This window comes from Brienomyrus brachyistius, chromosome 9 (assembly GCF_023856365.1).
Source record: "Brienomyrus brachyistius isolate T26 chromosome 9, BBRACH_0.4, whole genome shotgun sequence".
Lineage (NCBI taxonomy): Eukaryota > Metazoa > Chordata > Actinopteri > Osteoglossiformes > Mormyridae > Brienomyrus > Brienomyrus brachyistius.
Window position 1 is genome coordinate 816,776 of NC_064541.1, and position 26,470 is coordinate 843,245.

A 26,470-nucleotide genomic window follows, 5' to 3' on the forward strand; every position below is an offset into this window, starting at 1 on the left:
GTTTCAGAGCCGTCGCTGCCAAGTCTGAAGCCGAAGATTCAGCGTGCTTTCGTTAGGATTCCGCTCCATGTAGCATTCATTAGTGCTTCATCGTCATGAGCTGCTTCAAGCATGTTTTACCCATTATCTTCTGCATAGACCATTGCACCTGGAGTATTAGACGGTCTAGTGCTCTGATCAATATATAGAATTGCTATAATATTTGCAGAAAGGATTAAGATGAAATATGGATATAGGGATGTGGGAGGCTCCACAGTTATGTCGGTGAGACACTAAAGCAGACCTGCGTGTTCCTCTCAGGCCTGGTCTTTCCTGAGTCACCTGCCCGTGGTGGAGGTGAGGATGAGCGTGAAAGGCTGGTGGGAGGATTGCAGGGAGCGGGCAGAGCGCCCCATTCCCACTACCGCCTCCAACATCCGATCGGAAACAAGCTGGCTCCCTGTCCATGCCGATCAGGAGTACGTCCTGCAGGTCAACCTGCGTCGCATCAATATCGGCCAACAGAAGGTAATGTTTTACCGCTGCTGTACACAGTCCCTGTAGACGTGTTAATCACAGCATCCGCGTGGCTCTCTAGAAGTTACTCATGTATTATACTTGTGTAAACATGTAAAGCCACTCTTATCGTGTAGCAGACACAGGACACCTTCCTTCATATCTTCATGTCTTGTAGAGGAAGCAGGACAGCAAAGCCACAGCCCCACGGTTTCCCAAGCCCAAGGATGAGGGCTGGTTCCTGGTGCTGGGCGAGATCGACAGGAGAGAGCTGCTCGCCGTCAAACGTGTGGGATACGTACGCAACCAGTCTTCTGCCTCCATTGCCTTCTTTACCCCCGAGAAGACCGGGAGGTAGGAGTCAGGGTTGTAATCGCAGCGGGGGTGATGCGATGGTGGCTTATCCGTTAGCTATTGAGTGTTTAAATTTTAGCTTCCTGTGAAGCACTGACACTTGGAAGGCACTTTAATGGTGACCACTTCCTTGTGTCTATAGGTGCATCTACACCCTCTACCTGATGAGCGACAGCTACCTGGGTCTGGATCAGCAGTATGACATTTATCTGAATGTGATGCCAGCCAGCGTTGCAGCTCAGGTGAACAGTGAAGTATCTGACGCCATGAGCGACATCACCCTATAGTGGTCTGGCCGCTGGACACAGGACTGCAAAGGGATTCGACCCCCTGGCTTGTGGCCCTCAGTCCCAGCCAAGCCAGGAGTTAATCCACATCTGCTCAGGCAGGTGTGTCTCTATCCAGCCCACCTTTTCTCTGTGGGAAACTCTGCAAGAACCACGGATTGGAAAGTTGCAGTTGCAATTGTCTTACTTGGCATTTCAGGTTCCTAGAAGAACTCTGAAGGATAATCGAAGGTATACACGCTGTCTAGTCTGCCAGTGACTGCGTCAGCTGAACTGGCCCTGTATGAGTTTTTCTATTACAGGCACGGTGTGGGGGTAAAATGGGGTTAATGCCCATGCAGTTATGTGCGCCCAGATTCTCTACAAGTCCTTTTTTCCATTGTTTTAAATTTGCACAATTTCTCTGATTGATCAGTCAAAACAATGTATGTTTAATCTGGAAAGTTCAGATGTTTAGTTTATGATTATACTTGCCCTTTCCCTTGTTTTCACACTGTGTACAAGTATGTTTAACTAGCACTGTACATATATGTATTTTGATCACTGTAAAGATTGTATCTGCGCAAGAAGCTACTCTTGCCTTGCCTGTTTACTTTCCTTGAAAAGAAATGTATTTTGGAATGAATTGTTGCAAAATGTGGGTTTACTTGAATTTAAGCAATGTTTACATAGTACTACTTATGAGTGTGTCATTGGCGTCCCGGCCGCGGTAATAAAGCAGCACTGCGACCTGCTTTAGTGGGTAGGGGGTCGAGTTGGGGCTGACTGTACAGAGCACAGAAAAGCTGGATGTGTTTATTCAGTGCTGAGGTGAGGAATGCTTTGCAGGTGCGTGAAACATGCGTCTCTCTGGGGCTTCCAGGCCTCGGTGCCAAAGTGTGACATCTGTTTTGAGAACTTTTCGCTCCAGCAGAGCAGCTGCCGTCTTCGAGACGCCAGCGAATGCGTCACTCAAACGACAGTAATACCAAAATATTCCTAAATATAGAAAAAGAACTTGAACGACGTGACAAGCTAGCATAATTATACAATATCTTTGTATAATTCCTTTCAAAGGACCACAATTAAGAGAATGCGAGCATTAATTGACCTCTTTCCTGCTCATTATGCATAAAATCATTTTGTTTTCAAATCAAATGTACATTTTTAGCATTGTTTCCAGTGATACCTGGGAATATTCTGATTGTAAAGTGAATGATTCTTTTCCTTCTGCACTTCAACCTTCAATCCACAGGCCTCATTCGAGCTTCCACACCACTCTGGTTTTCTTCCTCTAACCCGTCTGTAAACAACAATAAAAAGGAAAAAAGGAATGTTTAACAATTTGGGAATGATTGTTTTTTGTTACCACTACCTGAGAATACTTTGGAAATTATTTTATTATTACTTATCTTGCTGCTGATGATGACATAATAATAATAATAATCATAATGATAATAATAGACAAACAAAATTAAACACTATTGTGAAATATGTTGTAACCTCATGTTCAGTGTCTGCCCTGTATTTGAGGGGTACTTACATGACAGTAAATTGAACCTTTTTTCATTTTATTTTCCAAAATTGTGCATTAGGTATCATTGAATCTTGTGTCTTCATTTTGTAGATGTATTTCAGCAGTTCCCTTCAGTTCCACCACTCTGTAAATGATTCATATTATTTGTAAATTATTAGTAATTATTTTTAGTTATTACTTTAAAAAGGGATTATTATGCCAGCTGCTAATGGTGTGTCTTATTTTTTTCTAAGCTAACTGAAGCTGGAGTTTCATGACGGAAGCCCCCTTGTTTCCACAGTGAACCGTGTGTATTTTTGTAGGCTGAGGGTAGTATACAGTCACCTTAAAGGTCCTTGCAGACCTTTCTTCAGTCTGTTTTGTGTGTTCGTTATTTCAGGAGACTTTAATCAGACATTGTCCAGCTGTTCAGTAAAGGGAACACAAGGAATAACCAACCTCCAGTTTCGCGAATCAGAGGCGAAGCACTTTTCCTGGAAAACTGTTGGTGAGATAATTACTTCTGGTCAGTGGTCACGTTATCCGGAGGCATCATTTTTCTTCCTAATTGTGGTTTTATGAAAGGAGAGTGCGACTAACCTAGTTTTTTCCTGTACTGTTCACGACAATTTATCCAGAGGCTGCCAGTGCTGCACTCAGCTTTTAACATACCTGTGCAAATATTTCCCCCCCATTTCCTAATCATTTCATTTCAGCTGAATAAAATCTTTCACAGTGAAATTTAATTTCTGAACATGAATCTTTTACATTTTTTTCCATGTATGTATTGTTTGCCTTGCTAAGAGGCCATCGTAAGCTGTTCGGTCTCCATGGTCTCTCTTCCCCCTGTCTGTTTCTGCTGTGTGCAGTGGCCGGAATGGTGTGTTTTGTTCAGTGCCATCAGACCTGGAACAATATCTTATGAAGTCAGAGAGCGGGGTGACCTGCTGGGCCGGTGCTCACCCAGGACCTGAGTTATAGGCTGGGGGCGGAGCCTAGAGAAAGCAGCGTAAATAAGACAAGGCAGCTCCCCATTCTCTTCCTCGTGCCCAGTGCATGTCTTCAAAGCCAAAGGTCATTTATGGCTCATCAAAGGTATTTTCTGTTGCAAACCTCTCACGCCATAAAATACCAGCCCCCTCACCCCCCAAAAAAAAATAACTTTGAATCTTTTCCGTTTTCAGAAGGATGGTGTTTATACATGCATACTGCATTTACAGATCTATAGAATTATTTATGGTGTTGTCCATCTCCAGTTACAAAAGTCAGAGATCTATCAATTTAAATACATATGAAATGTAAGAATTCCGGTTATTACTATAGTTAGTGTGTTTTAATTTGGTGTCAGCAGACAGATGCTTATGTTAATTTTTTGTTGCCTTTTTAACTTGGAAATAATGTCTTTAAAATGTTTAACAAGACAAATACAACTCGCACAGTTCGCATCCGGTACGTAATTGTTTAATTATATTTATGAACTCCAAGAGCATATTCCAGTGCAATCTAGAGAATTGTGTAATTATCACGTACGTGTAATTCTTTTTTTATTGTCGCTATAGCAACGATTAACAAAAGCAATAACGAATGTGTGAGAGTAAGCAAATAACAGTGGTCAAGGTTGATTGTGGTTGTATCGAGCAAGTTAGCAATCGATCTGCGGAAATCCGTTAAGGTTCTTTGAGCCCTTCGTAGCAACTCGGCCAGCAAACTCACTGCCTCAAGCCACGTGTTCACACTTCACGAGCTCTAGCTCCCGCACTCCATGCAGCGTGTCGCTCATTGTAACCACTGTGCTTGCAATGCTGCTACTTCCCAATTGCGCTTATAAACGTAGCTTTCGAATCGTTTCATTTCCGATTGTTCCGTTATTACCTATTAATATTTAAATTAAGTTAATCATAGCCTATATGGCCACGTTCTAAATCATCCAGATCGTATACCAAGACTATAGTAAACAGTTACTGATTAGTCACATACCCACCCTTACACATTCCAACTTGGTTTTAAATATTTTATGTCCGGGCATCTTTATATTTTCAAATTTCAATCAATCATTTTGTGTAAAAAATAAGAAACAAAACAAAAACAGCGAAGTTCCTCATATTTATGTAATTAACAGAATACATGACAAAAGACGTGCTCTCATAATGAATTGCGTTTCTAATGGAAATAACATTTTATTAGTGCGATATTCCAAGTCCTTTGCACAGATTTCATGATGTAGAGTATTTTCAATTGTTCTTTTCCACAGACGCCGTTTAATTAGCAGTAAATTCGGGTTTTGCGGAAAGGTTAAACCGGCGTCAACAATTTCGTGCGAGTACAGCAGTCGGGCTGATTTTCTGAACCTCGCTCGCTGCAGGTGGATGTCGCATTAAAATCTGCGTGCATATCTGAGAAAGGATATATAACCTACTGTGAAATAAACAGACATTCATCTTTTCTAATGTACATTTTTGGAATACTGCCTCAAACTACTTCATAATGCTTGGGGAAATTCAAGAAATAATTTTCCGATTTTGACTGCAATTGAAATTATGTTTAATAAATATATTTAATAATATGTCCTACTATTGTTGTTGTTAATTAGTATTGTATTCATATGTTTTTTGTGTTTTTTACGTGAAATAGGCCTATATAGAAGCCACGAATAAAATATTTTAATTAATCTCGTTTTGTAGCATAAATAAAATAGGCTTGTAACATATCCATCGGTAAAAACATATTTCCGTTTGGACATAAAATCTGTTTCGCGACCGTGAATATTGCCTATTTTATAAATACATTTATCACACCGGAAAAACGTCTGATATTTGTAATAAACATTTAAGTCTAATTTCTAAACGAATTATAAAGATTTACGTGTAAAACCGGTCATTAATTTTACTTATATAGACATCACAATGTAAATATTAATAGCCTTCTTTTTACGGATTCTGTTTCAATAGTATACGTCGTATATATGCTGTAAATACTAAGACACAACAATTTTCTTACTACATATTTGTCTGAGTAATGTAAAAATACTATAAGTAATGTCCGTGCTATAAGATAATGAAACTGTAAACCCATGCAACTTTTTTTCCAATATTCACAACACTGGTTCGACATTTATATATATATATATATATATATATATATATATATATATATATATATATATATATATATATATATATATATATATATAATCTTAAATCGCCATTTCGTTGTACCATTTTGCAATTGTATAAAAAGTGCTGATTATATTTTTCGCCATTTCCCAATGAAGCACAAGAAAGTACAGAAATCTTGTCTGTGGATTTGAAAAGAGACATGGATGAAACGAATGTGTGTACCAGCCCAAAGCTGAATAGTGTCGGTCCATATTTCCTTCAAGGCTGATTTCCACGGAGGTCATAGGTTAGTATTTTTTACAAATCCCGGTTTCTCTTAAAGCGCTCGTACGTTTATATTAAGAATGCCCAATAGGGAAATCGACCTCCACACTTACTGCCCAATAAGAGCAGGGGTGACGGAAAGAATATTGGGGGTGGGCAGTACTTCGAAAGAACGAGAGAGGTTGAGAGTTTGGAATAGAGGAGGGGTGGGGACCAGTTGAGAGACTTTTGCATCCCTAAATTAGAGATGTGCGATCAGTAACGTCTCCTCCTGCCTCTTCAGGTGGAATTCGGAGGCGAGCTGAGAGTAAAGTAACCGGCGCGATAAGTTAACTCGGTCAACGTGAGGTTAAATCTCCACGGACCCGCGTCAAAATGAAAGTTGGGTTTCTATCGGCACGTTGAGGTGAGTCTAAAGTGCATGTTTTGCATTTTATAATAGCACGTTTCTATCGGTTATGTTTTATTTTTCTTTGTGGAAGCCGGGTAGTTTTTATGATATTTTAAACCAGGCAGTATGCCAATCGGAATATGTATTACTGCCGGATCGGAACCAATTTTGTGCTTTATACGATATATTTTTCTTTTCGAATGGGAAAAAATATATATATTAACCTGTCGCCACGTATCCTGAACCGTCCTTACACGTGTTCCTGCGAAATAACAAACGGTTTTGACAGGGCATTGGAAGAAGACTTGGTGTTTCTCATGTTTTCTACATTGTTATCTAACTGAGAGCTATGGATGCACATGTCTGCGTTTTCTTTTTTCGTTTTCTAGTTGGATCTGCGGTGTCTGGTTTACAGTAACGTCGAGGAAGACACCAGTTGGTGTTGATAATACAGTAAACATAAAAATCTGTCTGGCCTAAATCGATGAAGTGTAAAATGCATGGGAAGATGGCTCCAACAAAGTGCATCATTCCGACGAGGATATGAAGTTTACAGACTCCCAACAGCGGCCTGGAAGTGACTTTGGACTCGTTTGGGATTTAGTTTAGAGTGATGAATCAGATCCCGCTTTACTTTGACATGCAGTGAAAGCGTGTGAAAAGCAGAACTATATGCATTTTTCATGCAAGTGTCTGAGAAGCATGATAGACGCAAAGCATTCTGCGAAAATGAGCTAAAATCAGAAATGTGCGCGAAACCTGCTTTTGATGGTGGATGTATTAATTGAAGCGTACGGAATTATTAACGAAACAAAAAGGAGAAAACGATGAAAGAAAAATCGAAGAACGCCGCCCGAACGAGACGGGAAAAGGAAAATAGCGAATTCTATGAACTGGCGAAACTCTTGCCGCTGCCTTCGGCCATCACATCGCAGCTAGATAAAGCCTCCATCATCCGGCTGACAACCAGCTACTTAAAAATGAGAATTGTTTTTCCAGAAGGTAAGACGATATTTGGAATGACAAGTTTAATACATCGGCAAGCGTTTAAACATAATATAAAAATATTATGAATATAAAAATATTATGAATATTTTTATGGGAGCTGCTCTGGCTCCAGCAATTTGCGAAGATATATGAATATATGCTCGAAAAATAATTGCATGGTATTTATTTATTTATTGTGGTCAGTTCATCGTATCTTGAACCTTCGTTATTAATTTCAAATACGATGGTAAACAATAAACTTAACTGATGCGGTATTAGTATAATGGTAAACTGAATAGCGATATATATATATATATATATATATATATATATATATATATATATATATATATATATATATATATATATAAACACATTTTTTGACATTCTGGATGTTTTAATATTGCGGACTGACGAAGATTAACATATATATAGCTTGTGTACTTCCAATATCCACGGAGAGCGTAGCTTTAGTTATGCTTTGACTGCAGCGTTATTCCATGGGCCTGTGACAATCTGGATAGGGCTGAAATTTCCCCATTATTTTCTTTAATGCCAGATAACTTCGAATTAAATCCATTCACAGTCATCCATCCGTTTCCTATACCCGCTTGTCCTAAATCTAAATACGATATTCATTTTGCAGTGTGTTATTGGTCTGTCTTGCAAAGTATCAGAACGGCTACGAAGTGCACGAATTGCGTTACAGGTATTTATGTGATAAATACATTTCCGGACATATAGGCTAAAATGTGTAAATGAAACCACATGTGCACGTGTGTATCCATGTAGCTCCGTTTCGGAGTCAGGCGACCATGATGCTCATGGAAGACGATTAGCTGTGATTTCTCACCTTCCCCCTGGTCTCAATGGGCTACTTTTCTGCGTGACTGCAAGCGAGCCTCGCAAATTACTGGAGCCAGCGCAGCTCCCAGTCTGATCAGACGAACCATATGGAGAGCCTTGTAAGACAGAGTGCAGACTTGCTGCTAGAAGAAGAGCATCTTAAAGTAGGCTTTTATGTAAGAAAAAAATAAGAACAGGGAATGCCCAGACTGTGACCTGATCACGTCGGGGAATAATCAGAATAGTACGTTAACAGTGCTGTCGTTCCATGTTTTTAATGCGCGCGCATAGTGCTGAGGCAGTCTGCATTCCTAGTCTCTGTATTTATTTATTCAGATTTCATATATGCTGCAAAACATTTCAATAAATAAGAGCAATTTAAAATGAAAAGAAAAACAAATTAACATAATTTGTCTGACTCGCTTGTTTGTTGTGGTCCACTTTATTTTTTTGACCTATAATCAGGAAATGTGTTTCCAAAAGTATTTAGTCAGAAATTTTATCAAATTTATTTGAAACAATTTAAACGGTTAAATATACCTGAACGTATTTGTTAAAAATATGTGAACAGTGACTCCGCGACCCTGACCAGCATAAGCTGCTGGATGATGGACTGGTGAACTTACACAGTAAACAGGTAACGTGGTTATCAGTGCTGGAAATACATCTAAATATCGCATATTCGTATTAATAAATAAAATCCAGTGTACAGAAATCACGCATACGCCTAATGAATTTTGTCACGTGGGCGTTTATTTTTTTTTTATTTTTGCAGCACCTATGTTTTCTTTAAACAAGATTAAAGTTTGTTAATTGTCATTTATTTTTTTCCTCACCGTTTGTTTCCCGTATATGCGGAGAGCTTAAATAACCAAATCAAATAACGTCGCGAGTTCTTTGTGCCTTTACCCTGCTGTGCATTTACAGAAACTCACTGTATCTCCTTTGTAACAATACCGTGGGGGGGTTCATTGTACAATGAACCTGAATTGGACGTTGTACGAAATAGCTGTTATTCTTTGTGTTTGTAAATTGTGTGCATAACCGTTGTGTGCATAACATAAATGTGAAGAATTCATGGACAGCCCAAATAGGGCCTGTAGTTGGCGTATGGAGGGTTTTGCTTACATACAGACAGATATGCAGACATTTACACCTTTGGTGTGTCTGTATGTGTGTCTGGGTGGAGGGGGGTGGTGGTGCATATGGTTAAATAAACTTATGAATGACTGAAGATACTGTCGCGCGGGAGGGAGTGTGGAGTGTCCCATTAGAGGACTGTTTTACGATCCACGGCATTGAGAACCATGTGTTAACTTCATTAAATCATTCTTGTTGTTTTAGCCACCGTCAATTGACTATTATTGCACACGGATAGCGGTAAACGGAATATCAGATCACTCATATTATTTTACATGCGTCGTTTACAAATATTACTACGACAGGACATGATATTTGATGTTTTCGTGCTCCTAAGATACGAACACATTTTAACTACTGCATACGACAAATTACAATTATTTTCCGTTTATAATAATAAACAAGTAAACCCAATGTCGACGTTTCAATAATAAAAGCGGCACATACTTTTAATAAATATTATGCATTTCTTTGAAACCGTAAGTATAGAAAACAGTTTTGAAAATGTAGGGAGTTTTAGTTACAGTGGAGAAAATACCTACTAATTACACGGCGAAATTAGTCTGCCAAAGTAACATTTTGATTTACAGTATCGACATAAAAATTGTATTGTTTATTATATTCACTCTGTTTACATTGTGTAGTAACTCGTGTCTACCATAATTAATCAATGTTGTTATCGTTCTGATAATCGTCATTGAGGTAATAAAGTAATCCTACTGCTACTGCTACTGCCCAAACACCGTGAACACGGTAACAATTTGAGCTAATCGGTTGACCTTAAATAAGGTAATTAGGAAAAAGCGATCCCGAAGCAATGCAATAAGGCGGCTGTAAAGCTCAACACCCCGGGGTTGGAGGTACAGTATAAGCAACCTGTCACTGCCTCCTATTTTGAGCGCATTCCACTTCTTTGGATAATTTCAGGATAACATCACCTAGAATGATACTCCTAATCTAATGCACTTCAAATTTTCCAATTATTTAGGCAGACTTATTGTGGAGGCGTTAATTTCCTAATGCGGTAGGTCAAGTGCGCAAACTCAAAGCGCAGTTGCCGCTCTCACAAAGACTATAACAAAACAGACTCTTCAGCGTGTCGGCGGCCTGTTCAGCGCTCAATAGTCAGCGTTAATTAAACCATTTTATTGTGGACGAGCACAAAAAGGGGGGAATGCTAACAGAATTAAGTGCAAATGATAAGTATATCTTACACTAATAGTATTATAGTCATTTAAATAGAGGCTGATCGTTTCAGAGAAGGTAGGGAAACAAATCCAAGGCCAATAGTCATGTAGAAGATATATTTATATACCTTGAAACCGCGGCTACAACTTATTTGACAAAAAGTTATTCAATTATATGTGCAGAATTTTTGTAAAATGTTTATAGCTTACACACAAGTACTATATTTATTTTTGTGTCTTTTGTGATGTGTGTTTTTTCTATTAGTCCGATTTTTTTGTCCGTTTTTTTATTCGTTCGTTGGTTGTTTTCATTCCAGTTCTGCTTTGAAAGTCGTTAACTATTTATTAATGCATTACTTTTCTAGGAGCGCTACACCCTCTAAGCTGAAGAGGTTGGCTATTTGAGTTGTGGTTGAGGAATAATTTGGTTGTTTCTGTTCTGTAAACGTGAAGTGCATGTTTGGTTAATATTAAAATGGGGAGCCGGGGTTTAGTCTGATCTTTGCTCAGCGTATGTTTGTTTTTGTACGATTTGCATTTCAATTGGGATTGCTTCGGTTTCCCGAGGAAGGCAACTATTATTTGCTTTATCGAGTTTTGTTAGTTCCTTTGGGTATGTTATATATACAAAGGCGATTTCCATTTTCAACACCTTTCTAAAACGTTTATTGTGAATTTGAAAATATTTTCCTTACGTTATAAACCATATATATAAGGCGCATAATTTGACTCAGATAGTTGTTCATAAAAAAACAAGTAATTTCAGTTTTTACACAATTTACATCAGTATCATGCCGTAAACATGCCACGATGTCAATATATTTAAAAAACTGGTGATTATAAGGTGCAATATAAAATATACAGCTGTAGTAGAAGATACTAATAATGAATATATTTTCTTATTACAGGTCTCGGAGAATCTTGGGGGCACGTTAGTCGTACAAGTTCTCTTGACAATGTAGGTCGAGAACTGGGATCGCATCTGCTCCAGGTAATCATTTCCAGTATATGCTGGCGCGTGTTTAGTCTTATATGCGTATCAGCGCTGTTTAAGAAAATACAAATTCTCAGCTTATACCCACTGGCACGGCTTTTTAGTTAAATTTATAATGCCATATTCTTCGAATTCTCTCATAATGTTGTGTATTTGTATTTATTATTTTGTGCATTTGGCATTTTTCTTTATTATTTCATTATTATTTTATTAGATCAAAATTATCTTCAATATTCGTATTGTTGTTGTTGTTAGTACTATCACTACTGCCACTACTAATAATTATAAGAATAAACAAAAAAAAAAAAAGAATTTTCAGAATTTTATTGTACGACACATGAGCGTCGTTTCCTTGGCTGTGGATTTATTGGTTCAAACCCGAGTTTGAGCGTTCTGTCGCGTTGTTTCACTCTAGCTTTGCTTCACAATATGAAGGCATGTCGTTCAGTTATATTTGCGACGCTAAATTACCCTGAGAGCCTTAGTGCTCTGCATTACTGTAGCACCCCGTACAGCCCTTCTCAGAAAAGAATATTTTAATACTCTGTGTAGTGCCTGTTGTTGTTCATACTAGCTTTTTAAAATTAGATTGATTTGTTTGTTTTTATCAACGCGAACTGTGACATTAAAAGCTGATGGTAATAACATTATATGTTACATAAAGAAACAGTGAACATCAAGTAGAATCTCATTTTCACTTTCAAAGGTTTGTTTCGCCAGTGTATTAGACATTACTGTTTAATTAGTATAAAACTCGGCTTTAATTCAATCAACTAAATTGTAAAACAAGGGGTTTATTTTAATAACTGCTCAATTAAGTGTGATCCAATTAGTTTAACACGTCGAAGGCACCGAGGTTGTTATTAACTGCATGTGTAATACTGCGCGGGTCAGGTGAGGCTGCCAGCTTCGGCCTGCGTTTGCAGCGGGTCCAGTCCCCGTTCGCTGGGGTCCACGGTGACGCCTGAGTCCCTTGGGGTTTATCTTGTAGTTACAGGCGACGGATTCGTCACTTTACGATACTTGCGTGTCCTTCTGTATCTGCATGTATGAAAATAACTTAATAAACGACGTTTTGCCGTGTCGTATTAAATACATTGAATATCACTAAAAAGCTTGTTTTTGTACATTTATATAGGAAAAAAATCTATTTATAAACCATTAAAAATGTACAAATGACTGATATAAATATGTTGGTACTTTCCGGTTAGAGTTCAACGGTTAGAGTTAAAATTATATATAATTATATATAAAATTATATATCATATATATATATATATATATATATATATATATATATATATATATATAGACTGCTCGCTGTCTGTATTTGTATTTTTATTCATATATTTATTTTATTACAGACATTAGACGGATTCATTTTTGTCGTTGCCCCAGATGGAAAAATTATGTACATCTCCGAAACGGCCTCCGTTCATTTGGGCCTGTCACAGGTACGTTCGCCCTTACAATCCTCCGCCGGGCAACAGTAAGCCTCTGACCATTGTGTGTATTTAAAAATGTGTTGTTCGTTGTCTTGTTTGGTTTGTTTTATGAGTTACTGGAAAAATAACTAAAGTGTCTTTTAACAGGTAGAGCTAACCGGTAATAGCATTTATGAGTACATCCATCCGGCAGACCACGACGAAATGACGGCTGTGTTAACGGCGCATCAACCTTATCACTCCCACTTTGTGCAAGGTAGGTAATATGACATTTTAAAAAGCATATCGCAGAGAATGGACTGTATATGCATACATTTAGAAACATCAGCCGTGACATTTAATATAAGGGTGTGGTGCTGGTTGCTTCGCATTCTGAAATACTGTTATGTTTCTTCTTTCTGAAGAATATGAAATGGAGCGCTCCTTCTTCTTGAGAATGAAGTGCGTGCTAGCGAAACGGAACGCGGGCTTGACTTGTGGAGGATATAAGGTATTCTGTTCTTGACCTGTGTGTTTGTTGCGTGATATGAAGAGACATGAATGGGGGTTCGTTAATGAACGAGGTAAACGCTGCAAGTGAGGCGCTGGAAACTGACATTGTTTCTGGAAAAAGGAAGAATGTATAAAATCAACAGAAAGGAAAACTTTAGATAGATAGATAGATAGATAGATAGATAGATAGATAGATAGATAGATAGATAGATACATAGATAGATACATAGATAGATAGATAGATAGATAGATAGATAGATAGATAGATAGATAGAAAGAATTGCTTTCAAATAATCATAATGGAATGGTTTGTTAAGGGTCATTCTTGCATCCCAAAGGTGATCCACTGCAGTGGCTACCTCAAGATCCGGCAATACAGCCTGGACATGTCACCGTTTGACGGCTGCTACCAGAACGTGGGCCTGGTGGCTGTGGGTCACTCGCTGCCGCCCAGTGCCGTCACCGAGATCAAGCTTCACAGCAACATGTTCATGTTCCGCGCCAGTCTAGACATGAAGCTCATCTTTCTGGATTCCAGGCAGGCCTTGCATATTGGTTCTATTGTCTCTTTAGCTTAAATGTGTATGGCAGTGCTTGTATGTGGTTTGTTTCATATACTGTTAATATTCTGTTTGTGTGTGTGTGTGTGTCTGTGTGTGTGGATGTCTGTCTATCTGTGTCTGTCTCTGTTTGTCTGTCTATCTGCCTGTCTGTCTATCTATCGATATATCTATAGGTTTATGTAAATCTTTAAATATAGTGAATGTTTCACTTGTGTCATATTTGTGTACCTGCCCACTGAGCTCAGCTAATGTGTTTATGGAACTGGACAAAGAAAAAAATGTAGCACATAAATGGCTTTCTGTGAAACGAGTAGAAATTTACACAGTGTTGTGTTGCAAATGATATCAGCTGCATGATTGATATTAAAAGTCAGTTCTGAGGAGGAAATCGAATCGGCACCGTATGACGCCCTGCCTCCCTGTGCTGCATGTAGGGTTTCGGAGCTGACCGGCTATGAACCCCAGGACTTAATTGAGAAGACCCTGTACCATCATGTCCACAGCTGTGACACCTTCCACCTTCGCTGTGCTCACCATTTGTGTGAGTTATTCCCGGATTTTGGACATTTGTGCCAGCCTGTCTGCCCAACTTTCACTTAACACTATAATATTTACTGTTGACATGTTGTAGAACTGCCTGCAAACCTCATCAGTACAGTACTGACTGCTGTTAGCTTTGGATTCCCAGTGTGACCCTGCAGTGCTGACTGCTGCTAGCTCTGGATTCCCAGTGTGACCCTGCAGTGCTGACTGCTGCTAGCCTTGGATTCCCAGTGTGACCCTGCAGTACTGACTGCTGCTAACTTTGGATTCCCAGTGTGACCCTGCAGTGCTGACTGCTGCTAGCTTTGGATTCCCAGTGTGCCCCTGCAGTACTGACTACTGCTAGCTTTGGATTCCTAGTGTGCCCCTGCAGTGCTGACTGCTGCTAGCTTTGGATTCCCAGTGTGCCCCTGCAGTACTGACTGCTGTTAGCTCTGGATTCCCAGTGTGCCCCTGCAGTGCTGACTGCTGTTAGCTCTGGATTCCCAGTTTGCCCCTGCAGTACTGACTACTGCTAGCTTTGGATTCCCAGTGTGCCCCTGCAGTACTGACTGCTGCTAGCTCTGGATTCCCAGTGTGCCCCTGCAGTACTGACTGCTGTTAGCTCTGGATTCCCAGTGTGCCCCTGCAGCACTGACTGCTGCTAGCTTTGGATTCCCAGTGTGCCCCTGCAGTGCTGACTGCTGCTAGCTTTGGATTCCCAGTGTGCCCCTGCAGCGCTGACTGCTGCTAGCTTTGGATTCCCAGTGTGCCCCTGCAGTACTGACTGCTGTTAGCTCTGGATTCCCAGTGTGCCCCTGCAGTACTGACTGCTGTTAGCTCTGGATTCTCAGTGTGCCCCTGCAGCACTGACTGCTGCTAGCTTTGGATTCCCAGTGTGCCCCTGCAGTGCTGACTGCTGCTAGCTTTGGATTCCCAGTGTGCCCCTGCAGCGTTGACTGCTGCTAGCTTTGGATTCCCAGTGTGACCCTGCAGTGCTGACTGCTGCTAGCTTTGGATTCCCAGTGTGCCCCTGCAGTACCGACTGCTGCTAGCTTTGGATTCCAAGTGTGCCCCTGCAGTGTTGAGTACTGAGCCATGGCTGTTACTGCCCACCTTGCCACTACAGTGCGGAGCACTAATGTCCACTAGTTTGTCTGCCCGTCTTAGCACTTCAGAGCTGGCCACTGATATGAGGCAGCACTGTCTGCACACGTAAGCACTGCAGTATTGACTGTTGATGTGAAACAGGTCTGTATTCCTCAAATTACTATCACAGAACTACCTACTCACATGAGGTATATAGTAACCCTGTGTGAATCGCACTATAAATCTGAATCCTTACAGAATGGCCATCCATCTGATTTAGGTTTGTTTTAATTTAGGTTATGATTATACACACACACTTACATACACACATACTTCCCTCTGGGGTCAATTAAATCATTTCATATTTCTTTACCTGCTAAGTGTAATTACATAGAATATGAATTTTACCAAAGAAAAACTGATATAAAGAAAATTCAATGATGTGATTCTGTAGTTATAGTTCAGTTATAATGCTGAAACAGTCATATTTCAATTGTCCTCTTCGCTCAATGTTATTTAGTGTTATTTAATGTATGAAGGATCTTTTAACTTGAGTAACTAGGATTTATGTATTATTACACTCCTGGGCAAAGAATGGGCCAAAGCTTGATACTGTGCAGTTAGGGTTTGGGTTGTTTTCTTGCCTACGACTGTACTCACATGTACACTGCCAATCTTAATACACTCCTGTCAGTGAGATGCATCACCAGTGAATATGTATATTGTTAATGTCTGAATTATTAGATAAGTAAATAAACAAGGTGAACCTTTTGTGTTGTGATTGTGCAGACCATCTTACTGTCATACCATTGTCACACTGATAACCCCCCCCCCCCCCCCCCCATCTTTTGATTCAGTGTTGGTCAAAGGCCAGGTGACGACGAAGTACTACCGCTTTCTGGCCAAGCAGGGCGGCTGGGTTTGGGTGCAGAGCTACGCCACCATCGTACACAACAGCCGCTCCTCCAGGCCCCACTGCATAGTCAGTGTCAACTACGTGCTGACGTGAGTCCCGCCCACTGCCAGTTGTGTCTGCTCTGGAGAAAGACAGACAAAAAATATTAGCGTTGCACAAGTCGTTAACGAATATTGTGTCATTTTGCATATATAAATCAGGAAGGGAGGTGTTGTCCGGGAGTGCAAGGAGGTAGCCAGCTGCCCTTAGCTAGTATGGCCTTGGATCTCCTGGTTCTGCTTCCTCAGTCTCTCTGTTCTGCTCCCTCACTTTGGAGGCCATTACGTCAGGCAAAGCCCTTGTGGTTCTCGGTCTGTCTGTAAAACAGTCCTCAAAATATGTGGACATTTCTCTTCAAGAAACTGAATCTTTAATTTGCTACAGTTATTTTGGATGTTTCATAATTCCATAATAGAGAGAAAATAGCCCCACAACCCTGTACTGCATAACCATGAAATGATGGATGTATGGATGGTTTTCAAGAATGTTTTCACATATTTCACATAGAAATATGAACAAAACATTCACAATTTGATACTTTTCACATTTCATTAATATATACATTTACTTAAATAATTACATATGATGACTCATCTATTCATAAACTGCAAACATCAAATGTGTGTGCAGTACTTATCTAGGAACAGAAATTGCTACAATGTTTCTGATGCTATTTTAAATCCAAATTTCTGTGAAAATTGTTAAAATGCAGGGAATTTTAAAGTATTTTTAACAAAAAGGATGGACAAAAATGACAGTCCGTTTTGAAAGTGTCACTTATTTTTTTATCATCCACCAGCTGCTGGAACAGTAGGTAGTGATTGATTTGAGTCGTGGCAAAGACAGAGCTGGGGCATGAAACAGCCCAAGAAATCCCGCTTCTCGTTTCATTGCTCAAAGCAGGTCGTGGGACCGAGCATGAGGCCGCTCTGTGAATACGCAGGGAAATGCTTCAGCTTGGCTTTTGACAGTGAAAATCCAGCAGTTTACACAACTGTAAGTGTGCATTAGAGGTGTCAAAATTGCCTCTATGGAGTCACCTCTGTCACCATAAGTGCTATAATTATGACAGTGTCTCCCAGTATTGCTACAGATGCCTAACTTGAGAATAAACGGACAAGGCTCATAAAACAGTCCATTAAACAGGAGTGATTGGTGCTCAGGCTGCAATTAGCCCATGGGTAATTATGCCATATGTGGCAAATACAAATGAGGCGACCATATCCATAAAAAACGTGTTTATGGCCCTTAATTGATAGGTTATAAACATAATGAGATATACGGCAGCCTGATCACGGCCTGCCGTCCTGGAAGATTCCAGACTGTGGCCAAGAATTTTTTCTTACATGGCATTTTATGTTTTATTTAAGCAGGTGATGCTTCCACATAGCAAGACATAGTGAATGCGCTCATGCATAAGACACTCATTGCAACAAAACTGGAGGAACCAGAGAGACAAGAAGTTAGATGCAGCACTAACATGGCTTATTAAGCCTTTTAGTTTAAGAATTGATGAACTGCCTAAACATAATTAGAATCTCTGCACTTCTGATTGGCTGGAGCTTGTTCCCCTCAGGTTCTAGAACATATGGATTATTATTCCCTTATTCCGGGCACCCAGAACACAGAACAGGTTGCAGTACTTACAGCACACCCCACTTCCGACTGGGGGTCTATTGAAAGCCTGGTCAGCTGTTGGCACAGTGGGTCCAAAAATATTTTTACATTTCATGGCTGGAGCAGCGAGTATTCTGAACAGCAGCAGTCAGCCAAAAATGTAATTCTATTCTTACTAATTTTAGTAAGAACTTTGTTTCAATAACATTTTTTTTGCATTTGTACAAAAGAAATGATGTTTTTTTTCTTGCCACATTTTCGCTTCCCTTCCTGTGTGCTATGCATTCATTTGGCTTTTAACTACTGTCAAGCCTGTATGTGTGTATGTGTTAATTTTTTTAAACTTTTTTGTTGTAAAACAGATATAGAGTGACTACATGTCATCCTGTGAGAGTCAGACAGGAAGTGGGAAAGAGCCCATAGATGAATATGTCTGCTTGATAACATTGTCAGGATTGGTAGGGCAGTTGCAGGTTATGGTGTCTGGCTCCCATTGAGGCCTTTATCGCGGCCCACGCGGGTTGGGGGGGGGGGGGGGGGCTCCACGTCTGTGTACACAGCCATCGGCGCACTCAGGCGCCCGAGCCCCTGCCTTCGGTTGGCCCTGCGTTTGTTTCGCTCCTGAGGCTTATCAGAGCTAACAAACCCTGTGTATGGACAGGCCAAAAGCATTTCAGCTGGGGGTGTTAGTTTGACATACCTTCCTCGAATGGGGGGGGTGTTTTGAATTAGATCGGAACTCGACACATCTGTGTTTGGTGCGAGTCGTCTTGTCGTGGGCTCTGTTGATTCATCACGGGGAGTAAAATCTATATGCTGTTTTACTGGAAATCAATTCTCTCCTTCTTGTGCTGCATACGGGATTTGCTTGTGAGTCTCAGTTTGGTGAACGCAGGCCTTAATCTCACAGCCTATTTGGAGGGACGACTTGCCTTCTGGCGCGAGCTTAGGGAAGCTTTGCACAATCCAGGAGGAGCAAGAAGTAGCACACAGTCTAAGTCAGCAACAAGCAAAGTGGCTATTCTGTTATGTCTGTCACTGTACTTGAAATAGGTAACAGTGTCTTATTGGTCTTGCCAGTGCGTGCGTGCGTGTGTGTGTGTGTGTGTGTGTATATATGTGTGTGTGTGTGTGTGTGTGTGTGTGTATATATGTGTGTGTTTCAGGTCCCAACAAAGATCTGTAAATGCAATCAAAAAACGTTTATTTAGTTCGGTTACTTATGGTTAAGGTTAGGGCTGGATAGGGGTTAAAGTTTTCATGTTGCAATTGGAGTTCTCCCCATGGAAATGATTGAAGAGTCCCCACAAGGATATTGTTACAAACCTGTGTGTGTGTGTGTGTGTGTGTGTGTGTATGTGCGTAGAAAATTAATTTTTCCCCAAACCAGAGAAAAATGCTTCTATACATGCAGTTCACACACATAGAGACACACACGACCAGTGAAGACTGCAGTCATATATGGAGTGCGTCTTTTCTTATAAGACAGGCTGAGTGGGGAGGACACTGGCTCACACCTGAGATACGGCTATGAATTCCACGCCTGCTGTGTGCCGCTGGCGTACTCTCCCTGTGGTGTGTGTCTTTGCTCACAGACCCCTGGCTTCCTCGTATCACCCAAAGACATGCGGCTCAGTAAGGTGGAGTTTCTAACGTTTGTGTGCCTTGTAGCGGACTAGCAAGCCACCCCATGCTCGGTACAGAATATGCAGCCGGAAGAGGGATTGGGGTATGCTAAGACAGGCATGTTAATTATAATGAAGGCCTGCTCTAAAAGGGAACAGTGCTTGTGTAATAGTTTGATTATACTGATATTTAACTAAAATATATAAAGCTTAAACTCAGCGATGGCACAAAATATGAAATAATTTCCGCAGTTTTATACTGTTTTGTACTGTAACATATCCAAAAACAACATATATCTTTAGGGATGCTTAATAGTTATTTCTTGGACAAATATCATTTTTCTATGTATTTTAACATTGCAGTGATTAGTCAAGATTAATTTGGAGTTTAATCAACTGCTTCTTTTTAGTATTCCTGGATACATTGACCCTGGAATGGTTATGCTATCAAAGTGGACATTCCGGTGTGGTAATGATGGCAGTTTTAGCTTTTATGGCTGCACCACAGTCCATTTTGCTGATAAGATTTGCTTATGATGTTTACTTGCAATAATCTAACAACTGTCCATTTGACTTTGAACATCTTTGTGATAAATACTGTAGTGGAAACATAGTAGGTTATGCTGCATTTTTTGTGTTATATATGTCTCCTTACTCATCTAACTTTACTAAAACAATTACTCCATAACTGCACTTCTCTGTCAATCCCCTTGTTTTTGTCGTAATCGTACCTGTTACTGAATGACTTCCCAGACATTGTGTTTGCAGACGGTACCTCAGAGAAACAATCATTTAATATTAAAATGTACTAAAAAGCAATGAAATGTTGACTTATAATTTTCTTTCATTTGTTTGTAGATGTGTAGAGGTGTGTTTTTTGTTTGTGTCAGTGTTTTTATATTCAATAATATTTTATTGAACACAGCAATATTGTTCTCTGCATAGTAATGCTCACTTAAAGTGATAAAGTGTAAGTCTTAGCTTTTGATTCAAATTTGTACTTATTTGTACGTTAATAATCACATTTCCCTCCTACAGCTGCATTATTTTATCATTGTAAATCGCCCATTTCCAGATGTTTTTCTGTTCCCCGCTTTCCTCAGATTTAACATACATTTAAATTTGGACACTAATAATAATTTAATTGCTTAGTCAACAGTTTTTTTCTCAAGGGTACCTCAGTGGTGTAGAGTTATAGGTTCGAATGGGATGTCCTGAACAGCTCCCCCATCTGGTGTTGGGACATAAATGCAGGCTAAAGACAGGCCAGCTTGCCAGAGTCAAGATTTTTATGCTTGTAGAACAGCTGGTGTTATACGGCCCAAGCAGATAATGACTTATTTAATGGCTGTACTCTTGCAGTGATTTATTATTAGTCGGATTATTATCATATATTTTATTGTTAAGTTATTTTTAAATTATTTTTGAAATTGTGTCATCTCTGTTCACATACACATACAGGGATACAGAATACAAAGGCCTTCAGCTGTCGCTTGACCAGGTGGCATCTGGGAAAGCTTCTCTTTACACCAGCAACGCCACCACCATCGTGGAGAGCCGCAAGGGGAGCAAGACCCGCCTGGCCCGGGCCAAGACCAAGCCCCGGCTGTCTCCCTACCCGCAGGTGGGCCCCAGTGAGCTCTGCAGTGCACGTTCTCCTCTACTGCTTCCTCCTACTTGTCCTGCATAAGGGGTTTGTGCGCTAACCGTCATCATGCGCATCACTGTCCCCGCAGTACGCAGGCTTCCACACGGAGCGCTCGGAATCGGACCAGGACAGCCCTTGGGGGGGGAGCCCGCTGACAGACTCGGCCTCCCCGCAGCTGCTGGAGCACAGCGAGGCCCCCGACCTGTCCTGCGCTTTCCGGCAACCCCTGGAGCCCGGGGCGCTCTGCTACGGCCTGTCGCTGCACGAGGATCCCCACAGCCAGCCGTGTGAGCATGCCCGCTGCGAGGCCGGCCGCTACTTCCTGGGGACGCCGCAGCCCGGGCGGGACAGCTGGTGGGCCTCGCCACGCTCTGCGCTACCTGCAGCCAAGGCGTCCCCGGAGAACGGCGAGGGATTCAACGGCAGCATGCCGCACATCGCCTCCATACAGAGCTTTCATGGTGAGTCCCGGATGCAGGGATGGCTTCTCGCAAGACTGATGCCGCTTTTCCACTGCCACCAGGAACCGAACCGTACCCAGGCTGTACCCCCACTGACATGGCCCCCCTTACTAGTAGGGCAAAAGTATGACCAAGCTGAGCTGGTTGCATCACCACTATCTGATTTGTCGAAATTCACAGAGATACCGATGTTCTGCGTTGATAAGCATGGATTATCTGAAGGAAAAAAGGGCATATTATTTATTATTAGTAGTATCACAGATTACAATGTATCGATGAATTCCCAATAACTTTAAAGAACTTGAAAATTTCCAAACTCTTAAAAGAATACCATAGTTGGGCTGAATAGAATGGATTCATAATGCTAATTCCATTAGCGTGTGATACTAACATAACACCGAGATTCTCACACTTAGACTTGCTGGTGGAAATTAGCACATAGTAAATTATGATGTACACTGTGTGAACAGTAAATAAGTGTCTCTTCGGTTTTACGTCACCCGGCAAAGCCTTTACTAAGCCAATCCTTCTGCAGGAAAACCGAGGCGAGATGGTACTGTGCTGTAAGCAGTCTGTTTTCACAGTACAGCTCGGTTCCTGTATGCCAGTGGAAAAGCGTTGTCATTGTGTGCATAATGCAGCATTATTTTACATACGGAACTCATTTACTGATTGTATTGCTAACTCATTACTGTAACATTTCAGTTCTCTCTAATTTTTTTAATTAATTTGAAGACTGACAAATTATATGACTTCTCTCTGGGGTAGTTAATCAATTTTGTGATATAATCATGTATTCATTTCTGTAATAAACAAAAGGATTTTAACAAATCCATTTCAAGAGTTATGGAGATGAGAAAAAATGATAAAACTAAAAAAAAATGAGCAAAAATCTTTTCAGACAAGTCAATTGTTTGTTGTAAGTGACATACAATAAAGTTGTAAGGTTCATCTTAAAACTGTTACTGTAATGAGATTTTTGGCTATCTGTGTCGGGAAAATGTTAAAAATAATCATTAAATCAGAGCAACAAATGACATAATTTTAATATACTTAAAAAGTTAAGGTGATAGGAGTTTGTCAACACAAACCTGAAATATTCTCAAGTTTGTATGAATGACCCATTTGTCCGTCCCTTCCATAGTTAGGGGACACTGGGATGAGGACAGTGTGGTCAGTTCACCAGACGGGGGCTCTGCCAGTGACTCAGGGGACCGTTTCCGGACTGAGGTCTACCGTGGCAGCCCGCCAGAGCCCAGCAAGATGGAGACGCTGATACGTGTGACGCAGCAAATGATCAAGGAGGAGGAGAGCCGGCTGCAGCACCGCAAGGCCGGCACAGTTAACGGCCTGGCCAAGGCCCACGTGCCCTCCTTCCCGGCTGACTTCCCCCCAGGGGCTGTGGTGTACCGGAGCGCGAGCACGAGCCTGGCCTGTGAGCGGCTGCAGCATCGCGACGGCAAGCCAACCAGTCCACCAATTGGCCGCGAACTTGGTGCCAGCCCCGCCCCCCTATCGCGCATGGGCAGCCCTGCTTCCGAAAGGCTCTCCAAGCCCGGGGACTTCTTGCCTGCGGAGCTGTCACCGTCCTGTTACCCCGCGGCACACCCCAGGCAGTATCTAGACAGGCACGCAGCCTACTCGCTGACAGGCTATGCCCTGGACCATCTGTATGACGGCGAGGCCCTCCGCGGGTACTCCTTAGGCTGTGCGGGCGCCCACTATGACGTGGCATCTCACTTACGCATGCCAGCTGACCCCTCACCAGGCCACAAGGGCACGTCAGTCATCATCACTAACGGGAGCTGACACTCAGGGACTGAGCGCAGACCCTAGAACTCTCTGTCCCATCCATTGTCCTCCAACCCCCTAAAAATGCTCTTCTAAATTTTTTTGTCATCGGCTTTTTCCAAACCTCTCTGCATCTTCGGTAATGGGTCTTCTATCCTGCACTAAAATGAGTCAAGATTTAGAACCAGAGGCTGTGCTGCATACAGACAGATTTCGTTTGAATTCACGTTTGTGGTGTCCTTGGGTGTCTTATAGCATGAATTATGAAACATGGGTCATTTTTTATGCCGCCTTCCTGAGTCGAAGATTACCCAGAGCCGGTGTGCTCCCCAGGGCCACATCCATATGCACCTACAAACATGCTTTCATCTGAATATTGTGCGGATGAATCATCGGCACAGACAGAAGACAAATGCGAGTAACACTGCGTGGATAAGACAGTCGCCGTCATAGAGATATTTTAATGACATCGTTTCACAGGCTGCAAGTAAGCCATGTAATTTAGTTTTATCCACTGGTTTTGCACCTATAAGGGAGCAGAAGGGGAGTGAACTGGGAAGTGCTGAGCCGAGTTTCCTGTCTAGCTTCCTGAATGTGAACGTCGGACGGGAGGTGGGGCTGTAGCCTGGGCGGGGCTTGCAGCTGGGAAAGAAATGGATGCGAAAAGGAAGGTGGAGCCAGAGCTGGAGGAGAGAAGGGTCTCTGCTGCGGCCGGCGTGAGGGGATGGAGGGGGGGACGTCGTTTGTGCACCTTCTGGCTGCTGTTCCTTCAGTTTCCTTGGTTGAGGTGCCCCCACCACATGCATCAGGCTGTCAGCGTGTCTGTTGTATCTGCCCTCACGAGAAAAAAATTATATATAAATGTAGAAGGCTGGTTTGGCTGCCATTGTTCTCAAACTTTGTAAAGTGGTGACTTTCCTTTAGACTTATTTATAATGTAAATATGTTCAGGTTTGAAGTACAAGTGCAAAAAAATGTATTTATTATGTGAATGAAAATTGTTTTCTTTCAGTTTTCAAATATAGTTGCAATCAAACAAATTCTGCTTTCTTTTGTGTGTTTGTAGAACAAAAGAAAAACTTATTTTATCTTAATCCAAAAATCATTTTTATTGTTTAGAACCTATATCATACAAGAATGAACATAATCTGGAATTTCTGATTTATTTAATGTATCCTATTTAATTTAAAAAGCAGTGTGTCTATGAGGTCACTGAAAATGTTTAGCCCCAAAATTTCCGAGAACTGCCGAAATTTCAAAGTGTATTGATTGTTGATTACGGAAAAAAACAGTAGGACCTTGACTACCTGCCTATTTACATAAGGTGTGATGATATATATTGTCATCAGTTGATTTGGGATTTAGACTATTTGTATTTTTTTTTATCTGAGGCATAATATAATACATCTTGCTTAGAATGATCCCAAAATATATTTCCTGCATTTCTGTTGCCTTGCTGTCTGTCAGCTGTAAAAATTTTATGACACAGTCATCATTTGTCACATTTGGTAACAAAGGCATTAGATCAGCCACAAAAATAAATACCCCCTAAACCTGAAACGCTGTTCATGCTGGCGATGTCACTTTGTTTTTTTTTACACATCAGTTTAAACAGCTCAATTCGTAATCTTACATTATATATGTGTGTCTAATGAAAGAACAGATGAAAATCGATTGTGCAGGTCACTGAGGTCAGCTGACTTGGGAGGTCTGTCAGAAACCGCCAAGAGCAGCGAGAAAGTCCTGCTGTTTGCTTTGCTGATTCCACCGGCCTGCCTGCTCCCTCTGCCAGCCAGAATACTCTCAATTCTCCACCCTAACCCTTTCTGGTAATTCCAATGAAAATACATTTGAATTATACAGTGATGTTCTTTTTCATTTATAGTGATGCAAATAAATTTGAAATTGCAGGTTTAAACGTCAGCGCATGCTAACATTAACAAGGGTTTAATTTAAAACCTCAGTAATCAAAAACATCTAATTAATGAAATATCTGGGGTTATTGAGGCTTTACGTGCATATTCTATATATGCACACACATCTCCATGAGTTCCATCCCAGTCATATGTTGCAGTGCCAGAGACAGTATGGAGCAGCCTGGCTATGTTGAAAAGAAGGTAACGACATTGGCTAATTTTGTCAGGTGATGTTATGATGTGGTCAAGGCAGGTATGGCGATTGACACCGGGTCATCTTGGTGGTGATGTTCAGTGCTGAACAAGTGTGTGTTTGATGGCCAGGTAGTTCCTAATTTGTTCTGCTTAGTGTGAGGAATCTGTCAATATGTCAGCCTTGAGTTCATAGAGGGAACAGTTCTACAGTTCACAAAATGAGCGTGCCTGCAGGCCAAGCCGCAGCCATCAGTGCCTGGCACTGAGCTCTTCAGCTGCCGCCCACTGGTCACGATCGCACCTCCTGCCAGCAGACTGAGACGGGCCAGTAGCTGGCTCCAGCCAAATCGCAGTGGAGCCACCCTGACCCTCCTCCAGAGACACCAAGACTGCCAGAACGGCAGAGTGGGGTGGCGCGGGGGGCTGGCAATGGGGGGAATGTGCCTTTGATGTGGGGGTGGCAGAGGGCGGCTTCTTATACTCAGCCTCTGTTTCAGCAGCTCCAGTGGCTTCCTTCTGCAGCACAGTGTGGACGACAGGCTGACGTCTGGCCACAGGACAAATTCCCTTTTGCAGCGATAGCAAGGTCTGAATG

General features: G+C 41.3%; 2 protein-coding genes across 6 annotated transcripts in view; both read left to right on the forward strand.

Annotated features, from left to right (window-relative positions):
* ascc3 (activating signal cointegrator 1 complex subunit 3) overlaps positions 1-2,459 on the forward strand; it is a 174,477-nt gene extending 172,018 nt beyond the window's left edge. For both annotated transcript variants that reach the window (XM_049027147.1, XM_049027146.1), the window contains exons 40-42: positions 301-507; positions 674-849; positions 992-2,459. In XM_049027147.1, coding sequence (XP_048883104.1) covers positions 301-507; positions 674-849; positions 992-1,136 — 528 coding nt within the window. In that variant the 3' untranslated portion in view covers positions 1,137-2,459. The remainder of the gene's footprint in view (positions 1-300; positions 508-673; positions 850-991) is intronic.
* A 3,772-nt stretch (positions 2,460-6,231) lies between these two features.
* Positions 6,232-25,284, forward strand: sim1a (SIM bHLH transcription factor 1a). Of its 4 annotated transcripts, XM_049027152.1 has the most exons (12): positions 6,232-6,417; positions 6,792-7,404; positions 11,471-11,553; positions 12,921-13,010; positions 13,149-13,257; positions 13,406-13,491; positions 13,832-14,031; positions 14,491-14,597; positions 16,525-16,672; positions 21,326-21,488; positions 21,601-21,973; positions 23,118-25,284. In XM_049027152.1, the coding sequence occupies exons 2-12, from the start codon at positions 7,230-7,232 to the stop codon at positions 23,780-23,782; spliced, it is 2,199 nt and encodes a 732-aa protein (XP_048883109.1). In that variant the 5' UTR covers positions 6,232-6,417; positions 6,792-7,229; the 3' UTR covers positions 23,783-25,284. The 4 variants fall into 4 exon arrangements, with proteins under 4 accessions (XP_048883109.1, XP_048883112.1, XP_048883113.1 ...); XM_049027155.1 differs by lacking the exons at positions 6,232-6,417; positions 6,792-7,404 and adding an exon at positions 10,896-10,954; XM_049027156.1 differs by lacking the exons at positions 6,232-6,417; positions 6,792-7,404 and adding an exon at positions 10,896-10,954 and having other exon boundaries at positions 12,955-13,010.
* Positions 25,285-26,470: the final 1,186 nt, after the last annotated feature.

Excerpts from the sequence above, each read along its gene's own strand:
- sim1a (XM_049027152.1), top strand. The coding sequence starts at position 7,230 with ATGAAAGAAAAATCGAAGAACGCCGCCCGAACGAGACGGGAAAAGGAA. Across the intron at positions 13,492-13,831 it reads TGACTTGTGGAGGATATAAG|GTGATCCACTGCAGTGGCTA; the intron begins GTATTCTGTTCT and ends TGCATCCCAAAG. Across the intron at positions 21,974-23,117 it reads CTCCATACAGAGCTTTCATG|TTAGGGGACACTGGGATGAG; the intron begins GTGAGTCCCGGA and ends TCCCTTCCATAG.